This window comes from Lepisosteus platostomus, chromosome 19 (genome assembly GCF_059453375.1).
Source record: "Lepisosteus platostomus isolate fLepPlt1 chromosome 19, fLepPlt1.hap1, whole genome shotgun sequence".
In the NCBI taxonomy this organism is placed as follows: Eukaryota; Metazoa; Chordata; class Actinopteri; order Semionotiformes; family Lepisosteidae; genus Lepisosteus; species Lepisosteus platostomus.
The window spans coordinates 3880887-3899955 of NC_142629.1; the positions used below are offsets into that span (position 1 = coordinate 3880887).

Sequence of the window (19069 nt, forward strand, 5' to 3'; positions counted from 1 at the left end):
AGAGGTGAGCTTCACTCACCATGGAGTGGTCTTCTGGCCAGACAACGATGATGATGCTTCAGCAACATACCCTGCCTATCCATCCTTAGCGACACACTTGCTTTACGTTGGTGCATCTAAATGAAACGGCCTTTACAGTCACAAATGTGCTCAACGTGATGGTCAGGTGACAAATCAGGATAACTCTGATGCAAAAAAAAAAGATCAAGAGTCGAGAGTGGGATGTTGATATTTCGTTGTTATACAAAAATAGAGTTTTGGGCAATGGGTGCTTCCCGTCAGCTGCAGTCATTTTCTAATTGCATTAATTTGCCTTTTGGTTAACTGTCCTCCAGCGTGTAATCGATGGGAAGGTGATTAAAAATGAACATTTGCAGCCCGACATCATCAAATAAACTCTTTAACCGTTCCTTTGTCTGTCTTCAGCCAATAACGGCCATTGACTAAATGCACTGCAAAGGGTTTTAAAGTTTTTCCCCTGAAAGGATACAATATGATGATGATAAAATAGTCTCAACATGTGAAACATTTTTAGGGTTATATATAAACATATATACGTTTGAAATGTTCAGATTTAAAACATGCCATAATGTTTGAGTACTGAAGAGGAAAAAAAAATAGCACAGGATTGTCACTCCTCACTCTGCACTCAGCAACCTTACAACTACAAAGTTATTTGTCAAGTGCCAGCATTTGTCTTGCCGGTTCACCTCTGTTTCACTTTTAATCATTTTATGATATGGGACTTCAACCTAGAGGAATTAACACTGGAGCTGTGTTTAATAAATAATAAGCACTAGTGATACAGAAAGATAAACCCACCTTAGCTTGAGCATTACTCAGTTAATTAGCCACTCCACTGAGATAATGGCATCTCACGGGCTTCATGGGTGTGTATGCACACATTTACACTTTCAGTCCTGTGAGAAACTACTAAAAAGATACAATATTATGCCCACTGCTCTCCACTTACTGTATTTGCTACCTGATAATTGGCCTACTCTTTCTAGTGTGAAGCTTGCGTGGAGTTCACTGTGACACTATCACTGTAAGATCTGATGAGAGGAAGACTTAAAGAAGGTAAATGTCAATAACAGGAGCATCGCTGCTGCCCAGCTCTGACTAAGCAGCCTGTTCGTACAGTATGTTGACTTCCCCCACATGCACTTTGCTTTCAGCAGGTGCTGAACTCTCTACCCTTGCACCTCTGGATCAATGAGGAGCTAACAGCTAAACAAGCCCACTGCACTTCTCTTTCTTCTTACATCTTGAAGAAACCGAAGCACTTATTTCATCCGGTTTGCCTTTGTATTGTCCCATAAACATCTTGTTTCAGTGGAAATTCACTGAAAATGGAAAACACACAATCTGTCTTTTTAGACCCACCCCTCACCCTGTTTTGGAAGAGTTCAATAAAGAGGTACAAATATTGTCTGCACAGCTCACTTGTTAATTAATCAATAAAAGTCGGTAATTAGTAAGACTGATTACTGAGCATAGTCCGCAGGTGGGTCGATTCATTGATTCTCCTTTAATATCATTATTCGGGTCTTGTAGCTTGTAAGCAGTGGAAAAAATGATGAGTCATGTTCAACGTTTTAAGCAGCTACGCCTCCATTGAGATTAAATGAAATTAAAAGACAGGTCCATGACCTGTGTTCTTCTTGGATAAAATAAGAACATTATTTTTGATGGACATGCACAGTTTGCAGTCATGCAGTTTGATGAAAGTGAGAGAGCGTGCTTGAAATCTAGTTAATAGAGTTAATATATTAATAACACACTCCTCTTTCTCCATTTGAACAGATTGGTGCCATGTTAGATAAATTATGTTTTTGGTTGCACATCAAACTTTTTCCTCTTTTCATTTTTCTTCTCGGATGTACTTCAGTTCTCAGAACAATACAAGTGTGGTGCCAACAGACAACAATCTGATTGATATCTAACACAGCAGATAAGATAGGGACAGAATTGTCTGCATTTGCGAACATGCTGACAGAGAAAATAGTGGTATAATGAATGCATAATAATAACAACAACAATAATAATAATAATGTTTGCAGCAGGTGGTTTTATTGATTTATATTGTAGCTGTGCGAGGGATGATGCTGCTGTCAGCCTTTCTGCTTGTGTCTTATGGCAGAGGAGGCCTGCATTCAGAAAGCAGACTTGAAAAATCCAGCATCAGAGCCGGAGAAGAGTAATAAACGGAGACAGCAGTCAGATTTCCATGGGAAACTGTGGGGGGAAAAAAAAGTGTTACGGCGGAGGAAAGCACAAATGCTCTACCCATGGGCTTCTATTATATAAGTCACAAACTTCAACGTGATTAATTAACTGGTATCCACTGTTATCAAAACCACCCACGGTGCTTTCTCGAAAGTGTTATTTGGCTAAATATGATAAATTTAATTTCCAGCTCTATTGACGTAATACTATTAATAATTTAATGTGCCTTAATCATAATCCTTATAATTCATAATTAGATTTTATTTAAATGGATAAATCCTGTTGTTGTGCTGCATTCCATATGGAACAAATCTTGTTTCCAAATTGAATTAACCAAAAAGAAAGAGAAGAAAGAAAAAACTTTCAATCGCTGCACGTACTGTTAATTATCAAAGGCAAATATTTGAAAGTCATTATGCATCGATACATTCAATAATGTTGCCATCTTTGTTTCATATAATAGGTAGTCGAGCATTTCCTTTCTATATCATTCAAGAGTCGATACGCTTCTTTATGTCAAGACCAAGTGTTTTCATTTTTTTTCAAGAAACTCCTCCAGCAAATTATTCTGCATGCTATTATTGTAGAGAAAGGTGAATAGATTCTCGTTCCTGTAACAGTGATATTTATTCAGTAGGTCTTATGTCAAAGAGTGATATGTCAGCTTTTCAGAAATCGCGGCATTCCACCGATGTTTCAAAGAAGCGTGAACAAAATACAGTACTTGAATATGTAAAAGAGATGATTTTCACCACGCACTCAAATTTGCCTTAAATGAGTGCCTTATCTAGAAAGATGACATTTTGACTATAAGGTCTTCTTCACGTCAAGATATTTTTTGCTCTGCCAGAGAAATATGTTAACACGGGCTCCACATTTAAAAGAAAAATAGGCAATCATCTTGACATTATTCCACAAATCAAAATTGAAATAGCCTCCCACCACCACTACGTTGGTCAGTCAGTTTGCTAAATCTCTCAGTGTGGTTTGTTTAAAAGTAGTAGTGAATTAAGACCAATAAACAATAAATGCATAGTTTAAGCCTGTCCACTTATTTCCTGGTTTCACTCCAAACCAAGCACTGATGCATGTCTGTAATGTCATTGGACGTACTTTGACTTGAATGTTTGCTGTCCAGCCAAAGTCTGACGCTTCAGTGGAAAACAGTGTCCACGTCTAGAGGATGAACGGGACCTGGGTTGAATCTCAGAGAAACAGCATTGCCAAACATGTCTCAAGGAGAAGGCTGGGTTATTATTTTGTACATTTGGTCAGATACTTCAGAAGATTAGCTGTAACAAAATCTACTAGAATGTAAAATGATCCTCTGTGTTTGATTGTCTTGCTCTAAAACAGGTCATTTTTATGGGATTTAACATCAATAAGTTCTGTGTTTCCAGAGCCAAGCCCATACATACCATAAGGGTGTTTGATCTGGGGACTCTATATCCACACTGTCTGTAAGCAATTTTAGTTCTTACAGTTTTCTCAGAGAGATAGCACTTCAGTTCTCTTCAAGTTTGTGCTAGCATTATTGTCATTTTATGTACAGTATTTACTCTTACCTTACTGTATCTGCACAGTTGCAACTTGTCCTTAGACTTGTCAATGTGCATTTTCCGTATTGAGTGTTGCCCTTGAAAAGGACATAACCTAAGCAAATAAATAATAAATAAAATAAAAAAGTAAAGCCCACAACGCACTGAGCTGCAGCTGGGATGTTGCTGCTCTTCCTGAGCTACGGACCTGAGGGACCCACAGAGTTCCGAACAGCAGCTTCAGAGAGACACACTGTTCTCATGCTCCTCTCACCTTCCTCTTCACCAGCAGACAGACGATGCAGCACAGACCGACGGCCAGCAACAGACGCAGTCCTCCGACAACACAGAAAACAAAACACAGCCCAAGAGGCTCCACGTCTCAAATATCCCCTTCAGATTCCGGGATCCGGATCTCAGGCAAATGTTTGGCGTAAGTACACTTCACACCAGCTCAGAACATCCCAGTCACTTTTTACAGCTAGTTTGGTTTTACTACTTCAGATGTTCAGCTGTTTATGTTCTATACGAAGAAAACAACATTCTTGGCTTAGATCCTTTATGTATGTTCGGTTTGTTAAATTCAGATTTCTAAATTTTGCAGTGCTGCAAAGCAGGGTTAGGTGGTGCTATTCCATTCTTGCATTCAAAGTTCAAAGTTGCTTTTTAATGAAAGTGCATTTGGTTCCTGTGCACCAATAGCTCAATACTCTTCTACTTCTGTTGAAAGTCCTTTCAGCCACAAAAATAGTGCTCTCTTATTATGTGTTCGAGTTCCCCTTTTGCTCCATTCTGAACATAGCAAAAAGTAGGTTACTGACACACACTTTGTGGGACATCCTAAAGAAACAGTTTATTCTGATAAATCTACTAATCTCTTTTAGAACAAAGAATAACAGCAGTATTTGCCCTAAGTAAGTTTTTATTGCTAGTTTTTGAAAGCAAAATGTGAATATTAAGGTATCTAGGTATATCGGCAACATGTTACCTTTAAAGAAAATTTGGCATATTGTTTAAAGACTAGGAATCTTTAATTGTTTCTCCAATGTCACGATAGTACCATGTTTTGTACATCCTAACAATCCTAATTTAGCTCAAGATGCTAATACAACAAGAACACAGTTTTAAGGCTTGTTTTGTTTTTCTTTCTTTACAGCAATTTGGTAAAATCTTAGATGTTGAAATAATTTTTAATGAGCGGGGATCTAAGGTAAGCATGCCATTTTATATTTCAGAAAGCCTTACAATAGTTTGGCAAAAATGTATTATTTAATTTGCAGGAAAGCACTTTATAGAAGAAAAAAAGTAATATAGTAATATATAGTACAAATGTAGTTATTACGTTCTTTATGTTTGTATTGTATAAATAAATATAACTATTTGGGGGCCTAAATCATTAATAATGGAATATTTTTAGTTAATTGTACATGGTATTCACTTAAAAGTACTTCAAAAAGTTATTGACTGTTTTTCAGTTTTCTCTTTTCTATCTAATGTCTCAATAAAATGTATATACAGTACTAAAGTGCATATAAAACATTAAAAATTCTACACATGCAATATATACAGTACATAAGCAGACATTTATTTTGACAGTTCTGATTCCAATTATTGTTAATCAGTCACAGATAAATAATATTCCATTAATATTCCCATTCCCATAATCCAAAAAGACCACTTTTTCTTGAAAAACACCATAATCTTCCAATGTGCAAAGCAGATTTTTAAATTATAAATTTGAAAGGATGGTTAAATTAATCAACATCTTTCAAAATATTTGGGCAAAAGAGGCTCTCAATTAGTTTAAATTTATTTCAAGTTAAAATTAATATAGTGCAAATATTTAAGGTGAATATCACTTCTGTTTTAGAGAATGCAGTTTAAATCACTAAATGAGATCATAGCGTACCCTGGCTTTTTCAGCCATTACTTCTAGATCCTAAAGGTTTCTCCTGCCATTGAGCTGAAGGCCAGTAGCAAAAAGGCAGACTTGAAATTTAGTTTTTATTTGGAATGGGAAAACAGTGTGTGTGAATTATTCTGGTTGAGTAAGAACTGCAAGTTGTGTTTTTTTATTAATTTGTTAATGCTCATTTTTATATCTGTGTCATGTTTAGCATTTTTTTAGTTTCCATTTGTAATTAAAGCCTTAGCTGTTAATAAATTGTTTTGATTTGTTCTCACAAGTTTAAACTGAAGTTTGACAGAAGAAAAAGCTTTGTTAATTTATATCCCTAGTGTTGCATGAAACATATTCTGAGGATAACCACTGTAGCATGAATCAGTCGCCAAAAGGCAATGTTCTACAATATTTTGTCATACAGTATGTTGTCAATTCTGCACACAAGTGTTTACTTTCTTATAAGTAGATTATTTTGTTCTGGTTGGGAAAATATTTACGCATGTAAGGGGCTCACTTTTTTTTCCTCATAATTCAGTCTCTCTCCTTCTATTGTTTCTTTTTGTGTGAAGACACTTTAAATTTATTTTAATTCCATTTTTTCAGTAGATTTATTTTCTTCTGTTACAACCTGTTTGAGGTATTTTTTTTTTAAATATATGTATATGTTTTGGGGATATTTCTATCTGTTATCTCTTGGGCGGGTGAGGGTTTGTCTCTAACTCCAGGGCAAGATATTGTTCACGTCTGTTGTTTATTTATTGCACATCTCAATGCTGTTATTTATTTATTTTTTTGGGGGGGAAAGATTATTTTCTAATTTGCATGTTAAAGAACCGAAAATCAAGAAATGTAAAAAAAAAAGAATAAGTCAGACACACACGAAAGAAAATCTTTTGGAGGGGGAAAAAATGATTTTAAAGTAACGGGACAAAGTAAAACTTTGGTCAATGATTGAATGAATAACATGCATGTTGTCTCCCCTTCTCCCGCCTGCATGCAGGGATTTGGTTTCGTAACATTCGAAAATAGTGCCGATGCGGACAGGGCGCGAGAGAAATTACACGGCACGGTGGTAGAGGGCCGTAAAATCGAGGTGCATGTTCCAAATATTTCCCTTCTCATCTCTTTCTGAATGTCTGCTTCACTCTCATGTTGTTGTTTCAGATACATCATTTGTCTCTCCATGTGCTCCTTCCCTCCCCCATGTTTTTTTTTTCCTTTATTTTTGAAAAAAAATCTATCTATAGAAAACTATCTGTATCTGCTCAGGTAGATCTTTTTACCTTTTATTTATTTGTTTGCTTTAAAAGGCCTGTATGACCTTTATCTCATTTAGTTATTTGATTTTGTTATTATTTGTGTACAAATAATAGAGAGAGAAAACTCTCCCCCCCCCCCCCAAACCCATATGAAGCTATGATTTCCTATGTTGAATTATGTTTTTTTAACTTTTTTAAAAAAAAAATGGGTGCAGTAATTTCCAAAATAAAGCTTAAAAAAAAAAGGAAATTGTGTATTTATTGAGAATAACTATGGTTAGCTGCCATACTGCAGGGTTGATGAGGGATATGCGGTGGCCTGGAAATAAATCAACAACATCCAACAATTCTGTGACCAAAATCCAAAACAAAACGAATTCGGAATGTCTTTAGGGTGCTGGAATACGTTGTAGCAGACCAAAGGGGCGAAATTGGGGCGTTAGTTGACCTAATGTGTCTAAAATTGTGACAAATCAGTACCTGCAGAAGTAAACGCTGTGTCACCACTGATTCCCACTCAACACTGCCATTGAAAGCCTGTTTTTCTAGAGTCATTCCGATATTAAGTGGTGTCGCCTTTGAGTAAGATGTTGCATATTTTGCCTTTTTATCCCCCCCCTTTTCAACGATAGAGCGTAGGGCCCTCACCAAACTCTCAGTAACCACGGTAACTGTATACATACACATGCTGGCGATGTGCCGAATGGTAAGTGGAGAAGTCCATCTGCCGTTTCACGTATTAAGCGCTGATACCACGTGAATTTTTTTGACTTGTTGTTATTAAGTTTCTTGATGCTATTTTTATATTGGTACGCCTGTACTTGAGTGTACGTTTTTTAGCCGCCTGAGAGGCACTGATTGGACTGAACTGACTCGTGCACATCTTACTCAGATTGTTAACTCCATATTGTGTTAAATAATGCACCCTCTTTTATCCTTTGTTAGCTGTGGTTTAAGCTTGAATGATTTTTTTTTCTTTTTCTTTGTTTAGTTTTTATTTTTTTATTTATTCTTGCGATGAAACAAAGGCTCTTGTTCCAAGTGTTGAATGCTAAATGTTGCTTTTTTTTTCCAATGGTATTTCTATTCTCAAGGGTTATGTTGCACACTGCTAATCTTGTTTGTCTTTCTTTGTTCTTGTACCTTGTCTCTCTTCCCCTTCTCCACTGCATGTTCCTTCATATATGGATATTTTGTTTGTTTGGTTGGTTGTTCTTCCTATTTTGTTTTTTAATTTATCATGAAGTCTTAAAGCATGCTTTCAATTTTCTAAATGAAAATATGCAGTTACTTTTCATTTGCTTTGATGTCTTTTTCTAAACTGATAAATGATATTGCTTTTTTGAAATGATATATAAGATAAACGTAATGATAAAACTGTTTGTGATTTTGTTATGCATTTTTGTATTTAAATACAGATATATTTATTTGAATGTAAATACAGTAATGATAATGCATGTGTTTTTATTAGATGAAGTAAATTAATGTACAGTATGAGGACACAGACACCATTCCAGGGTATACTAATTTTGTCTTCTTTGTGCTTAGGTTAATAATGCAACAGCACGGGTAATGACAAATAAAAAGACAGTCAACCCTTATGCAAATGGTAAGTCAAACTTCAACCTCTCAGGTACTAGAGTCTGCTGGTGTGCCCCTGTGCCTCACAACGTGGTTGCTGCATATCGTCTATGGGCAAATAGCTTTTAAAGTCTGTATTACAGATGCAAAAGCTAGCTACTGAACGTATGAAAACTTGAAGTTCTTCTATGGCTGCCTAGCCTGTGGTGCTGTTAAAGGCTAGTAAAGAGAAAAAGGTGTATCCGGAGCCCCTCATACGCAGATGTTGAAATAATAGGATTTATATTGTGCTTTTCATCCCAGAGGATCCCAAAGCACTTTACATGTACAGTACAGTAGGAGGGGACTCTCTCCATCCACCACTGCAGTGCAGCCCCACCTAGGTAAGGCACAACAGCCATTCTGCACCTGCAGCCCCACTGATCAGGTGCAGGGGCGAGAATTTGTGAACTGAATTGGCCAGAGTGGAATTTAATAAGGACGCCAGGGTAAACCCCTATTCTTACAACCAGGGGGTCTTTCATGACCACATTATTAAGGACCACAGTTTAATGTGTCATACAAAGGGTAGCACCTCCCTTCCATGCTGGAGTGCTGGTTTGTAAATTCTGGCCCAAAAAGAAGGACACCACCCACTGGTCTGCCAGGTGTAAAGTTTTGGACTGAGCAAAGTAGTGCTTAGCAGCTCTTTCACTCGCCCTTCTCTATAAACATGCACAGCTCACAGATGGAAAACCTTAGAGAAATGGAGCACTGAAAGATCAGGGGAGTGCGTCTTAAATCTTTCACACTTAAATGTTCTTCTAAGTGTGAGGGGTGAGGCGCACACAGCAGTGACTGTCTGGAGAAGAAATAGGAAAGGGCTGGATTTTCTCTCAAGCTGCAACATAAGGTCCAGCACTTGCCTTTGCTTTGAAAAGTAACCGGGCATTTAATGGTGAGAACTGACAGCTCTGCATTCCGAGTTTATAGGAAATCAATGAGAAGTGCCCTGGTTTAAAATACCATATGTACAGGGAGCTTTATAGCGTCACTCTTGGTTAGCTTCCCCAGATCAGGAGCTATCTGATTTGCTAATGGCTCCCTTCCTTATGATCTCATGATTGTTTGGAACAAAGGAAGGCACAGCTCTTACATTTTTCATGGCAAAGTAAAAGTGTTAAAGTTGCCAAGCTGTAAGGGCATACTGTAGAGATCAGCACAGTGCTGCTATTTCGTACATCTTTAATTTTAAACATACAGGAACGCGTACTATGTAGGCCCGACTTGTACAATGCCATAATTTCACAGTTGCATTTATATGTTCTTCTGTTGTACAGCTTGGCAGAATCTATTAAATTCATCACCATCTGTGATAAATTAACATCACAATAACAACCAACATCAACAATTGTTCGATGTGTGTGACATTTTGAGCTTCAAGGCACACCAGTTTAACCTACTGTATCTAATCTGTCTGTGTACAGTATCTGGACCTATATGTCAATGAGTGTATCCGTCTGTCTGTCTAGCAGTATGCTTTAAATATTTTAAAAGAACAGTGAAAGCATCACACATTGATGTGAGGAAATCTCTTAAGCAATATATAGGCAAGCAACTGTCTGTTCTTAAAAAAAAATGCCAGTCTAAGAGAGCTCATTAGTTAGGTTATAGAAGTGCAGAGAATGCAGAATTGGGCAGTCATACTTTTAATAAATTGCCAGTTTACAGCACGGAGGAATCAGCTCACTTTTAAACTTGGCGTCTCATAATTAAGCCAGCCCTCATGGCCTGAAAAAGTCCAATTTAAACACTAGAAAGCAATGAGGCTACGGCAGACAGGAATCTTCCTCTGTGACACAAATGAGCAACTGTCAGCTGTTAAAGGCAGGGGCCTGTGTTCAGAGTAGCAAGGTGCATTGTAAAACTGCAAATTGAAATCATGAGTGGGTCAGGACACCATTTATAATAAAACAAAACTTAATGCGCTGTCAACGACTTTTATGGGCATCACATTGGTGGGATCAGTTTGTTTTAATTAACTCTAGCTTTTCACATCTCTGAGTTTACAGCTGCATCGTCAGAACATTAGGATCGTTTTGTGGCCTTGACATGACAGATGACATTTTAAAACAAACAGTGCAAATAGGGCTATTTTTTATCATGCAAAATGGAACTGCTGGGGACAACCCAAGATAAAAGATCATGGATATAATAAAAAGATAATTGATTTTTATTAGCTTTGCATTTTTACATATGGGTTGCAGACAGCAAAGGTGGGCTGGAGCTAAAGTGATGTTTGACAGTGGAGGAGATATATAAGATGGCAGTGCAGAGATGAATGGTTTCAGGAGAGGAGCAGTATAGCCAGTATAGCCATGTCTCACACCACCTGCTAGCAAGCATTCATTCATTTTTTTTTTATTTCCTATCAATTAAATGAACGTTTCTTTCATGATAAAGGAGCAGAAAAAATACAGAAATAGAAATGGCAATGCAGCAAGGTAATATAGATAAGAAACAGTACACCTCATTACAGGAGAAATAAACTGCTTCCGAAGAGAGCTTTTGATCATTTTAAAAGGTCAAAGAAGCCAAAGTTACTTGAGACCTGTCTGTAAGCGTTGATTAAAAATGTAGCCAAATGGCATGTAAAATCTCCCAGAATGCATCAAAAGCTCTGGACCCCAAATGAAACGTAAAAGCCTCAAAATGGTGCCCAGTGTATCAGCTCCTTGGTCAGTCAACCTCTGTGTGACCCTGGAAAGTAAGTCACTTGCCCTGCTTGAGCTTCTTGTTCACACAGCTGTCAGATTTAAAACCAGGGCCAACCTTGATGTCTCATCAGTTTTGGTACGGTATCCTACTTCAGTCTAATACAAAATCCCATTCTTTCAATCCAATATACGTATTAAAATGAAGCAGTATGGGCATATGTGAGTTAACCTGCATGACTTGAACACACTTTAGATTAGCTTTAGATTGCATAGTTGCTATTTATTTTAAAACACTTTCAGTTTTGCTAAGCTGTAATTTATGTAAATAAATCCCCAGCCTCTTGGCAATCAATATTTTCCAGAGGGCCTGGCTTGTTTTCCTCTGATGGCTTGAACCAGGGTACCTCGGCAGCCCTGAGACTGCTGGACGTTAGCTCCTGTCACACATGATTAACCCACACAGTTATGGGCTGCCACATGACTCGTAGACGAGACAAAGTTAAGTTTAATTGCTGTTATTTCCATGATAAATGGAAGTCTTGGCTTCGACGGCTCGGGAAAGTTAGACGATGCAGCCATCAAGAATAGGGAGTGGGAGTTCAGATGAAAAATGAGACAACCTTTCAGCTTTAAGCATCGACCAGCATCTCGGAAGATTTTTCTCGGACAAACTGAGAAGCCATTAGTATAACTGAAAGTCTGTCAGAGCCCCTCCACCCACTGTCTCCTATACTGCGAGACTGGCTGAAGGACAGGCTGGATCGAGCCAGCTCAGTGGAGACCACTTCTTGACTCGAGACGCCAGTCACGCTTTGTGACTCGTATTGGGAGTAGCTGGAGCCGATGCCAGAGGATGGAAACTTTGTTCTGCTGTTGTTTTAATTATTCAGTCCAAAAAAAAAAAGATTTTGCTGTCAGCAGAAAACATAAAGGAAAAACAGTTTTGCATTTTCAGAAACCTCCTCTAACCTCTAACCCATGCGCAATTAAATTTGCACCAGTAAAACTCAATATTGCAGCTGTGATTGTTTGTCATCTTGCCAAGAGTAGGAGAGGAGTGCGGTCTAATGAGGTGTCTCTTTCCTTTGTAGGCTGGAAGTTGAATCCAGTGGTGGGTGCCGTCTACAGCCCAGAATTCTATGCAGGTAAATGCACAATGTGCAGTCATTAATTGAAGGATATCATTGAATCCTGTTTGCTTGCATGTAAGTTCAGGTTGAATGTTTTATTATGATTTATTTTCAGTGAAATTTTCTCCTTCTGCCAGGGTTTGGAAACACCTTTTTTGAAGAGCAAAAATAATGAGAATTCAATGAGTTCCGTCTGCTTGTGACAGTGTCTTCTCAGCACCTCACTTTCTGATGTCGTGTGGCTATGGAGCCCCGCGTGATAGATGGGCTTGTAATCGCGTGCTCTACACGGCTGGTGCTGAAATGTGGGTTTCATCTGCTCGTTGTCAGGAGTCCAGTGAAAAACTCTGAGTTTTCTGAGGAGGTTGTGTCTGACACTCCTCTCCCATCACACACACACACACACCAGATTTTAACACAAGCATTTCAATAAGGGATGGAAAGCCACAGGGTCAGCTTTATCACTAAAGCCAGAAGATGGTAGTAGAGACAGCCAGCTTTTCCATGTCCTTAAAAGATTACCATAAGGTGAGGATTTACAGAAAGGCTGGTAACATGCTCACTAAAGGGAAAATTAACGGCGGCAAGCAGCAAGGCCGCTGGGGGAATCCACGTTGATTTGAATAAATAAATAGAGAAATCACTGTAATATCCTGTCCAGATTTTTGTGAGAGCTAATTTAGAAAGGAGTATGGGAGGGGGGGGCTCCCAGGAGAGGAATATTGTGCTCCCACAGTGTATAATTTAAAACCTGGCCCGGATCTCTGTGTTGCTACTAAGCAGGCGCTGGCATCACCTCGGAGGCCTGGCAGCCAGTGACTGTTTATTCCAATTAGCCAGTGGGTCCTCTTGTAGCTGGATGAAAATGGCTGTCGGCCCACAGACTCGCACTCACGACTCACAATGAGACAGATCTTTCAAACACTGTCTGAACACTGGGGAAGACTTGAAGGCCTCTGAGGTTCCTCTGGGTTCTGATATCTGAAAGCAAGCACTCCGGTCATCTTTCAAAGTGAGCTCATTGTTGGAACTGGAGAGTCCCAGTCCCGACCCTCTGCACTCCGCCGTTATCTTTCCCATTAGGAGGAAAAATATTGCTGTTTTATGGTAATTGAAACAATGCGAAGAAAAGGAAAAAAAAACTGAAAGTCTCCTTGTGCTGGGGCACGGAGGGGTTGGAATATATTTTGTAAATTAAAATCAATACTTTCCATTTCTTCAAACACTAATTTTCCTAATTCAGTGCACATTCTGTTAATTACAAAATGGCAGACTATTGATTTAGTTTCGTCTCACCTTTCAAATCTCAAAACACCTTTCTTCCTATCTGAATGCAGAGTAGGAAAGCTTTCTCCCCTTTTAGTTAATGAGAAGTTTAATTAGAGTATGTGCTGCATTAATATGTTATGATTCTGTTTGCACAGAGAAATTGATCATTTTGTCTCTATAGCATTTGAAACTGATTTTGCCAATTTATTAATCATGGTACTGTCAAGGTTTTGGCATGAAAATAGTTAAGAATATGTATCAGCTGAAGCATTGAAGCACGTTGCTGGACAAAACAATTGAAATCAGACTGTAGTGACTTCTTTTACAAAAAAGCAATACATTAATGTGGTCCATTTTAAAAAAAATCTGTTTCTGAAGGCTGTTATAAACATTAAGCAAGGGATTGAAAAAAAAAATAGGGATTTTGCAGGATTCCCTTGGCAAAAAAACAGACATGACAACCCTGGCTGGCTAATTTTAAATAAGAAATTTGCATATGTATTTCAGTGGTCTCTTGATTTATGAGCTCAAGGTCTAATACTGCAGGGCTCACAGAGGCTGCAACTTATAAGAGGTCAGGTGCTCAAATTATCCCAGACCAAAGTGGGGCCGACAACAGCCCTTAGGTGAACATCCTCTCCTTCAGCTGGCCAAATGATGAAAAATTCAGCCACTTTAGGTATAAAGATGATGTATCTGAGGAGAAACTGTTGATTTAAGGCATCTTTAATCTTCATAAATAAGTAAAAAACAGAAGGTTATACAAAGCTGTCAGGATGGCACTGATGAATGGCGAATTCACCAGTTCTCAATTGCCGGTGAAGACACACGCCGCAAGGCTGAACCACGTTGTACATCATGTCTGCCAGCTCATTTCTATGATTAAATATTCCGTCAGAGTAGGCTATAACCCTGTAAAGCCTAACAAGATTCATATGATGCCCCACTCGAATTTACATAACTCACTTCTCCCAATGTGGAGCATCCCCTGGTCCGCGAGAGGGAAAGAAAATGAGAATTGAGTAAAATTACTCTGAGAGACAAAATCAATAGCGAGAGAAGAAAGAACGGAGCCCTTAATGTGATGCAAATCTGAGATATAGTTATGTCTTGACAACTTGAAGCACAGCTATTAAAGTCAGAACTGGTGGAACGCGATGTAAATCAACTGAAAAACCTTCTAGCAAAATGAGAGAACCGTCCGGAAGGGATGCTAACGATGTACATTTGTATTTTATTTTGTTTTTGTTTTTGTCAGAAAGCTCTCCCTTTTCATGATTTTTTTGGAGTTTACAATTTCCAGATTTCGTCTGAGACAACTGAGTCTCACAAGCCAAATGGGATACCTGCCATCTTCCATTTATACTGACAGCAAGAGAAATTCACATTTTAATGTTTCCGTACAAAGCAGGGCAAAGTAGGCTCCAGAACAGACGAGGGCTTTATGGGAAAACTTTGATAACATTCCTGTAACCTAGGTAACTGCAAAGGAACAGTGTTATTGAATTTGAGATAAAACTGCAATATCTTTGTAATCACATAACTTCCCTGTGAAGTTTATTTTTGAAGAACGGCTCTACAAAAATGATATGAGTTGTGTGTCCTATGTAATTTTCTTATATAAGAGTTCATTCATTATCATCCATCTGAAGCCCTATTTCAATCCTGTAGAAGGATACTCTAGTATTAATCATCTTGCGGGCTATTGTAAATATCGCATTATATGCTTTTTTATGAGCCATGACTTCCCTAGTTACACCTGATGCAAAATTTCTCTTCTAAGAATTATTACAGATGTGCTCTGGACCATGTAATGTGTCCCTATGAACAGTCTGGTTTATTTGCCCAGAAATGTTGCCTTTAATATGAGCTGGTTCATGGGCTGTGAGTGACTTCACAAAAGTGCGCAGCTCGAGCCCCATAGTCCACTCCTTGCTGGTCTGAGTCTGGGTTGGAACATTAGTTCCCTGTGGGACTCCGCACTCTGTTGCTGGAGCGTGAATAAATGTTAATGCTTTTGCCATTGTTCCAACTCAATACTACTGTTAAATCCCCACTAGTTATACAAGTTTAACCGAATGGAATAATGCTTTAATCCTGATAGCTTTAGAGTCTTTAGAGTGTGTTTGTTTTGCAAGACCTGGTAAATGTTACCAGGTTATACAGAAGATATAGATATAGAAGATATGTTTTTTTTCCAAGAATGCAAAACCACTTTATTTCACAAACATCCCTGGAGGTGAGCCTCTAACTCCTAAAGGTTAGATGAATATATGGTATAACCTAGTCAGGAAAGATCAAAAAGGTTATTAATAACTGTTGTCAGAGGAGCAGGAGCCTACCCTGGCAAGCAGTGGGTGCAATGCAGGGTATGCCCTGGATGGGACACCAGTCCCTTGTAAGATACAGAATCACTCTCATACCAGGGCCAGTTTTCCCTGGAAGTTAATTAAACTACCAACAATGATAAGCACTGCACCACAGTGTTACCCAGTCTTCCTTTTTATTTCTAGATTAAACAAAATTCTCTTAATGGAATTTAAACTATTAAGTGATAATTCATGATGTTATTCTAGTCTTCCCTCAGGCAGTAGCCTAGAAGGGATTCTGTCTTGGGTAAAAGTAAAGATATCGTTAGAACACAGACTGCAGAAGAGATCTTGCACAGACAATATTAATGTCCTCAGCACATTTGCCCCCCCCAAAAAAAATCTCCTTCTTTTTAACTGTTAAAACACAATAAAGCAAAAGATTTTTGCCAGCTAAAAATGAAGGAGCGTACAGTAACTCTAAGAAGGAATATCGAAAGAATTGCCTCGAACTGTACTCATCACATAGTCTGTCTTTATGTTGCAAGTGGTGTTACGTTAAAAACAGTCCTGAAAGGAGCCCACATCTAGATCCGTCAGCCGAGGGCTTCTCTCCTAGAGCTGCTTTGCCACGATTCTCTTCTACAAGCTGTGATTTTCCTTCAGAGAGACCAGGCTGCATTTGACAAGTGTCCATACGCATTTTACTGTGTCCATACAGATTCTGTCGTTTTCTTTAAATCACTGCCTGCATGAAGCATGGAAACAACTTCACGTGTCGAGTTTATCCACTAGCTAGGCTAATTAATGAAATGAAGATTTTTGTTTAACAAGCGCATTCGACTGCAGCATTGAGATGGACACTGGACAGAGTTCATCCCCCAAAAGCTAGATTTGAAAAGAGGCCTACAATATACACTAGGAGCTCTTCTCACATCTACAGATGCAGCCAGTCAAAATGCACGGTACAACCCCTTACTGTGCGAAATTACGCACAGTTCACCGCGTTGTACCGCGGTACATGATTTGGCTGGCCAAAATGACCGACAGGGGCACTCGCTGTGCATTGGTTGTTAGTGAAACTATTTAATCATTTAATCTCTTTACTGTGTATGTTTTAATCCGCTTAGTATTGAATATTTATATGGAATTTTACAACTAAAGGGAAATTTTAGTAGCTGAACATAAAAAGAAGAGGAGCATAACGTGTCTGAAGGTCATAAACGATATTATTGTAGGTACATAAATATATTATGTACAGTAAACTATATATGGCTGGTATTGGTAGTTTAAATAAAAAATACACAATGAAACGCTTGATGGGCTGTAATTCTACACATTCGTAGGATTGTTCTCCATCTTCATCTACAGTAGATTAAACAAATTAAGAACTCTTAAATTAGGAGTTCTGCCACTGTGCTGGCTATTTCATATTTCATATTTCATATCTATATACATTTTCTGTTCAAAGCAGCATAGTCCTGTTTAGGAAGTGCTTCAAAAACATATGTACTGTAGTGTATGTGTTAGATGGCTCCATGTTGGGTTGGGTTTAGCTGCACTTTGAAAAGAAGAAGAGGAAGTGGTTGTCAGTTCTGCAGGGATGCTGTGAATTGCATTGCATGTGTCCCAAAGGAGTCCGTGTTGAGAGGCCAGCACACAATGATTGGCCATTGTCAAGGGATGTGTGTGTTTGCTGGTATTTCTGCAGCCTTAAAGTTGCTGCTCTGTCCTTCTGTGGCCCTCATTAAGGCTAAGGCTCAGGAACACTAGAGCTTGTTATACAGGCCTCAACTTCAGCATGTGATTTTTATTTTCCTCACAATTAGCTGGGAGTTTTATAGCTTTTTTCACAAAGGCATAGTACAGTACATCACATTTTTCCTTAGACTGCAGACTCTACGATCCTTGAAACAAAATGCAGTGTTTGTTTATTTCTTTATGATATGTGTATGCTGTATGGCTGAGCATAAGGCTCCTGAAAATTCTGAATTGAAAATAGCCTGCATAGGCACTTTTATTGAAGAAAATAACAGGGATCCTTAATTTAAAGTTCCAGGACACCTGCCTTCTGGGAGGTAATAGTTTTTGGAGATTGGAGTGGGTGGAATGCTGCTGTGCTTTATCTGGAATTAGTTACTCCATGATATTGAATTAAGCTTATTGCTATAAAACATTAATGTCTTGAGACAGTGTTTTCTTCCCTCATCATGGGAGAATGGGAGAGTCAAACGTTTACAGGTCCTGGAAACACTGCGGTTACTTAACCATCTGGGTAAAGAAGTGTTTGCTCAGTGTTAAAAGCGCTTCCACAATCTGAAGAAGTCCACCGGGTTGACATTTAATGTGTCATGTCATGACTTAATCACAGTAGTGAAGCAGTCTGGTCATTTTGCAGTCTCAATCCAGTTTGTTAACAGGACTTCAGTCTGAGAAAAGAATTATGGATTAACATTTAAATACATGAAATTATATTAATATGATATATCTAAAAACAACATTCATTTATTGAAGTAAAAATAATTAATAGATTTTTTTGCAGTGGACCGCAGAAAACACTTATCACTGTAAAGTGCAGCATAAAATATGATACACCGATCTGTAATAAAGACCAGCAACCATTGCTAATGCAGGATTAAGTTGGTTGATATGCTTATTAATCACCCCATATTTTTCCTTCAATGCATAATTTTCTGATAAAATTTCCATCAGCTTCTTTAATTAAACTAATGGTTTAAATGAGGTTCCAGATCAGTAGTTATTAATCCTTCTAAAGAATTTCACAGAAGCCTAAGTTTTATTAATTAGCTAGGAAAAACTTGATATTCAATTTAAAAGTTAAAACAACACTTAAAAGCAAGGGTATTGCTTTATTGTTAAATGGGAAGTTTCTGTGACTTGACATACTGTACCATATCATGTGTCTCATGGAGAGCAAGTTGGGGTATGCGGAAAGATAAATTCCTAATAAGAGAAATTGTATAGGGCCAATAAAGTGATCTTATCTTATATCATATTCACAAAGCATTCGGCACCTACTGTATTCTATAATGCTTTGTTCTTGTTTTAAAACTACAGTGAGTCTTATTCATTTAAAACCGGAGCTCCCATGTTAAAAAACATTTTTTAAAATATTTTTTTCTTGTACAACAACA

The 19069-nt window shown here is 38.1% G+C and overlaps 1 protein-coding gene and 1 long non-coding RNA gene across 33 annotated transcripts in view; one reads left to right on the plus strand and one right to left on the minus strand.

Annotated features, from left to right (window-relative positions):
• rbfox1 (RNA binding fox-1 homolog 1) overlaps nt 1-19069 on the plus strand; it is a 644752-nt gene that overhangs the window by 591191 nt on the left and 34492 nt on the right. For 29 of the 32 annotated variants that reach the window (XR_015928571.1, XR_015928572.1, XM_088613235.1 and 26 more), the window contains 5 exons: nt 4057-4200; nt 4924-4977; nt 6671-6763; nt 8478-8538; nt 12298-12351. Coding sequence is in view for 30 of the 32 variants with exons in the window: in XM_088613235.1 (XP_088469361.1) it covers nt 4057-4200; nt 4924-4977; nt 6671-6763; nt 8478-8538; nt 12298-12351 (406 nt within the window). In the remaining 2 variants the exon portion in view is untranslated. The remainder of the gene's footprint in view (nt 1-4056; nt 4201-4923; nt 4978-6670; nt 6764-8477; nt 8539-12297; nt 12352-19069) is intronic. The other 3 variants (XM_088613243.1, XM_088613232.1, XM_088613245.1) reach the window with 2 other exon arrangements.
• On the minus strand, nt 2057-4063 carry LOC148644906 (uncharacterized). Its single transcript, XR_015928573.1, has 3 exons — nt 3976-4063; nt 3795-3865; nt 2057-2238 (listed from the first exon to the last, which is right to left on the minus strand). It is a non-coding gene; the product is annotated as an uncharacterized LOC148644906 (long non-coding RNA).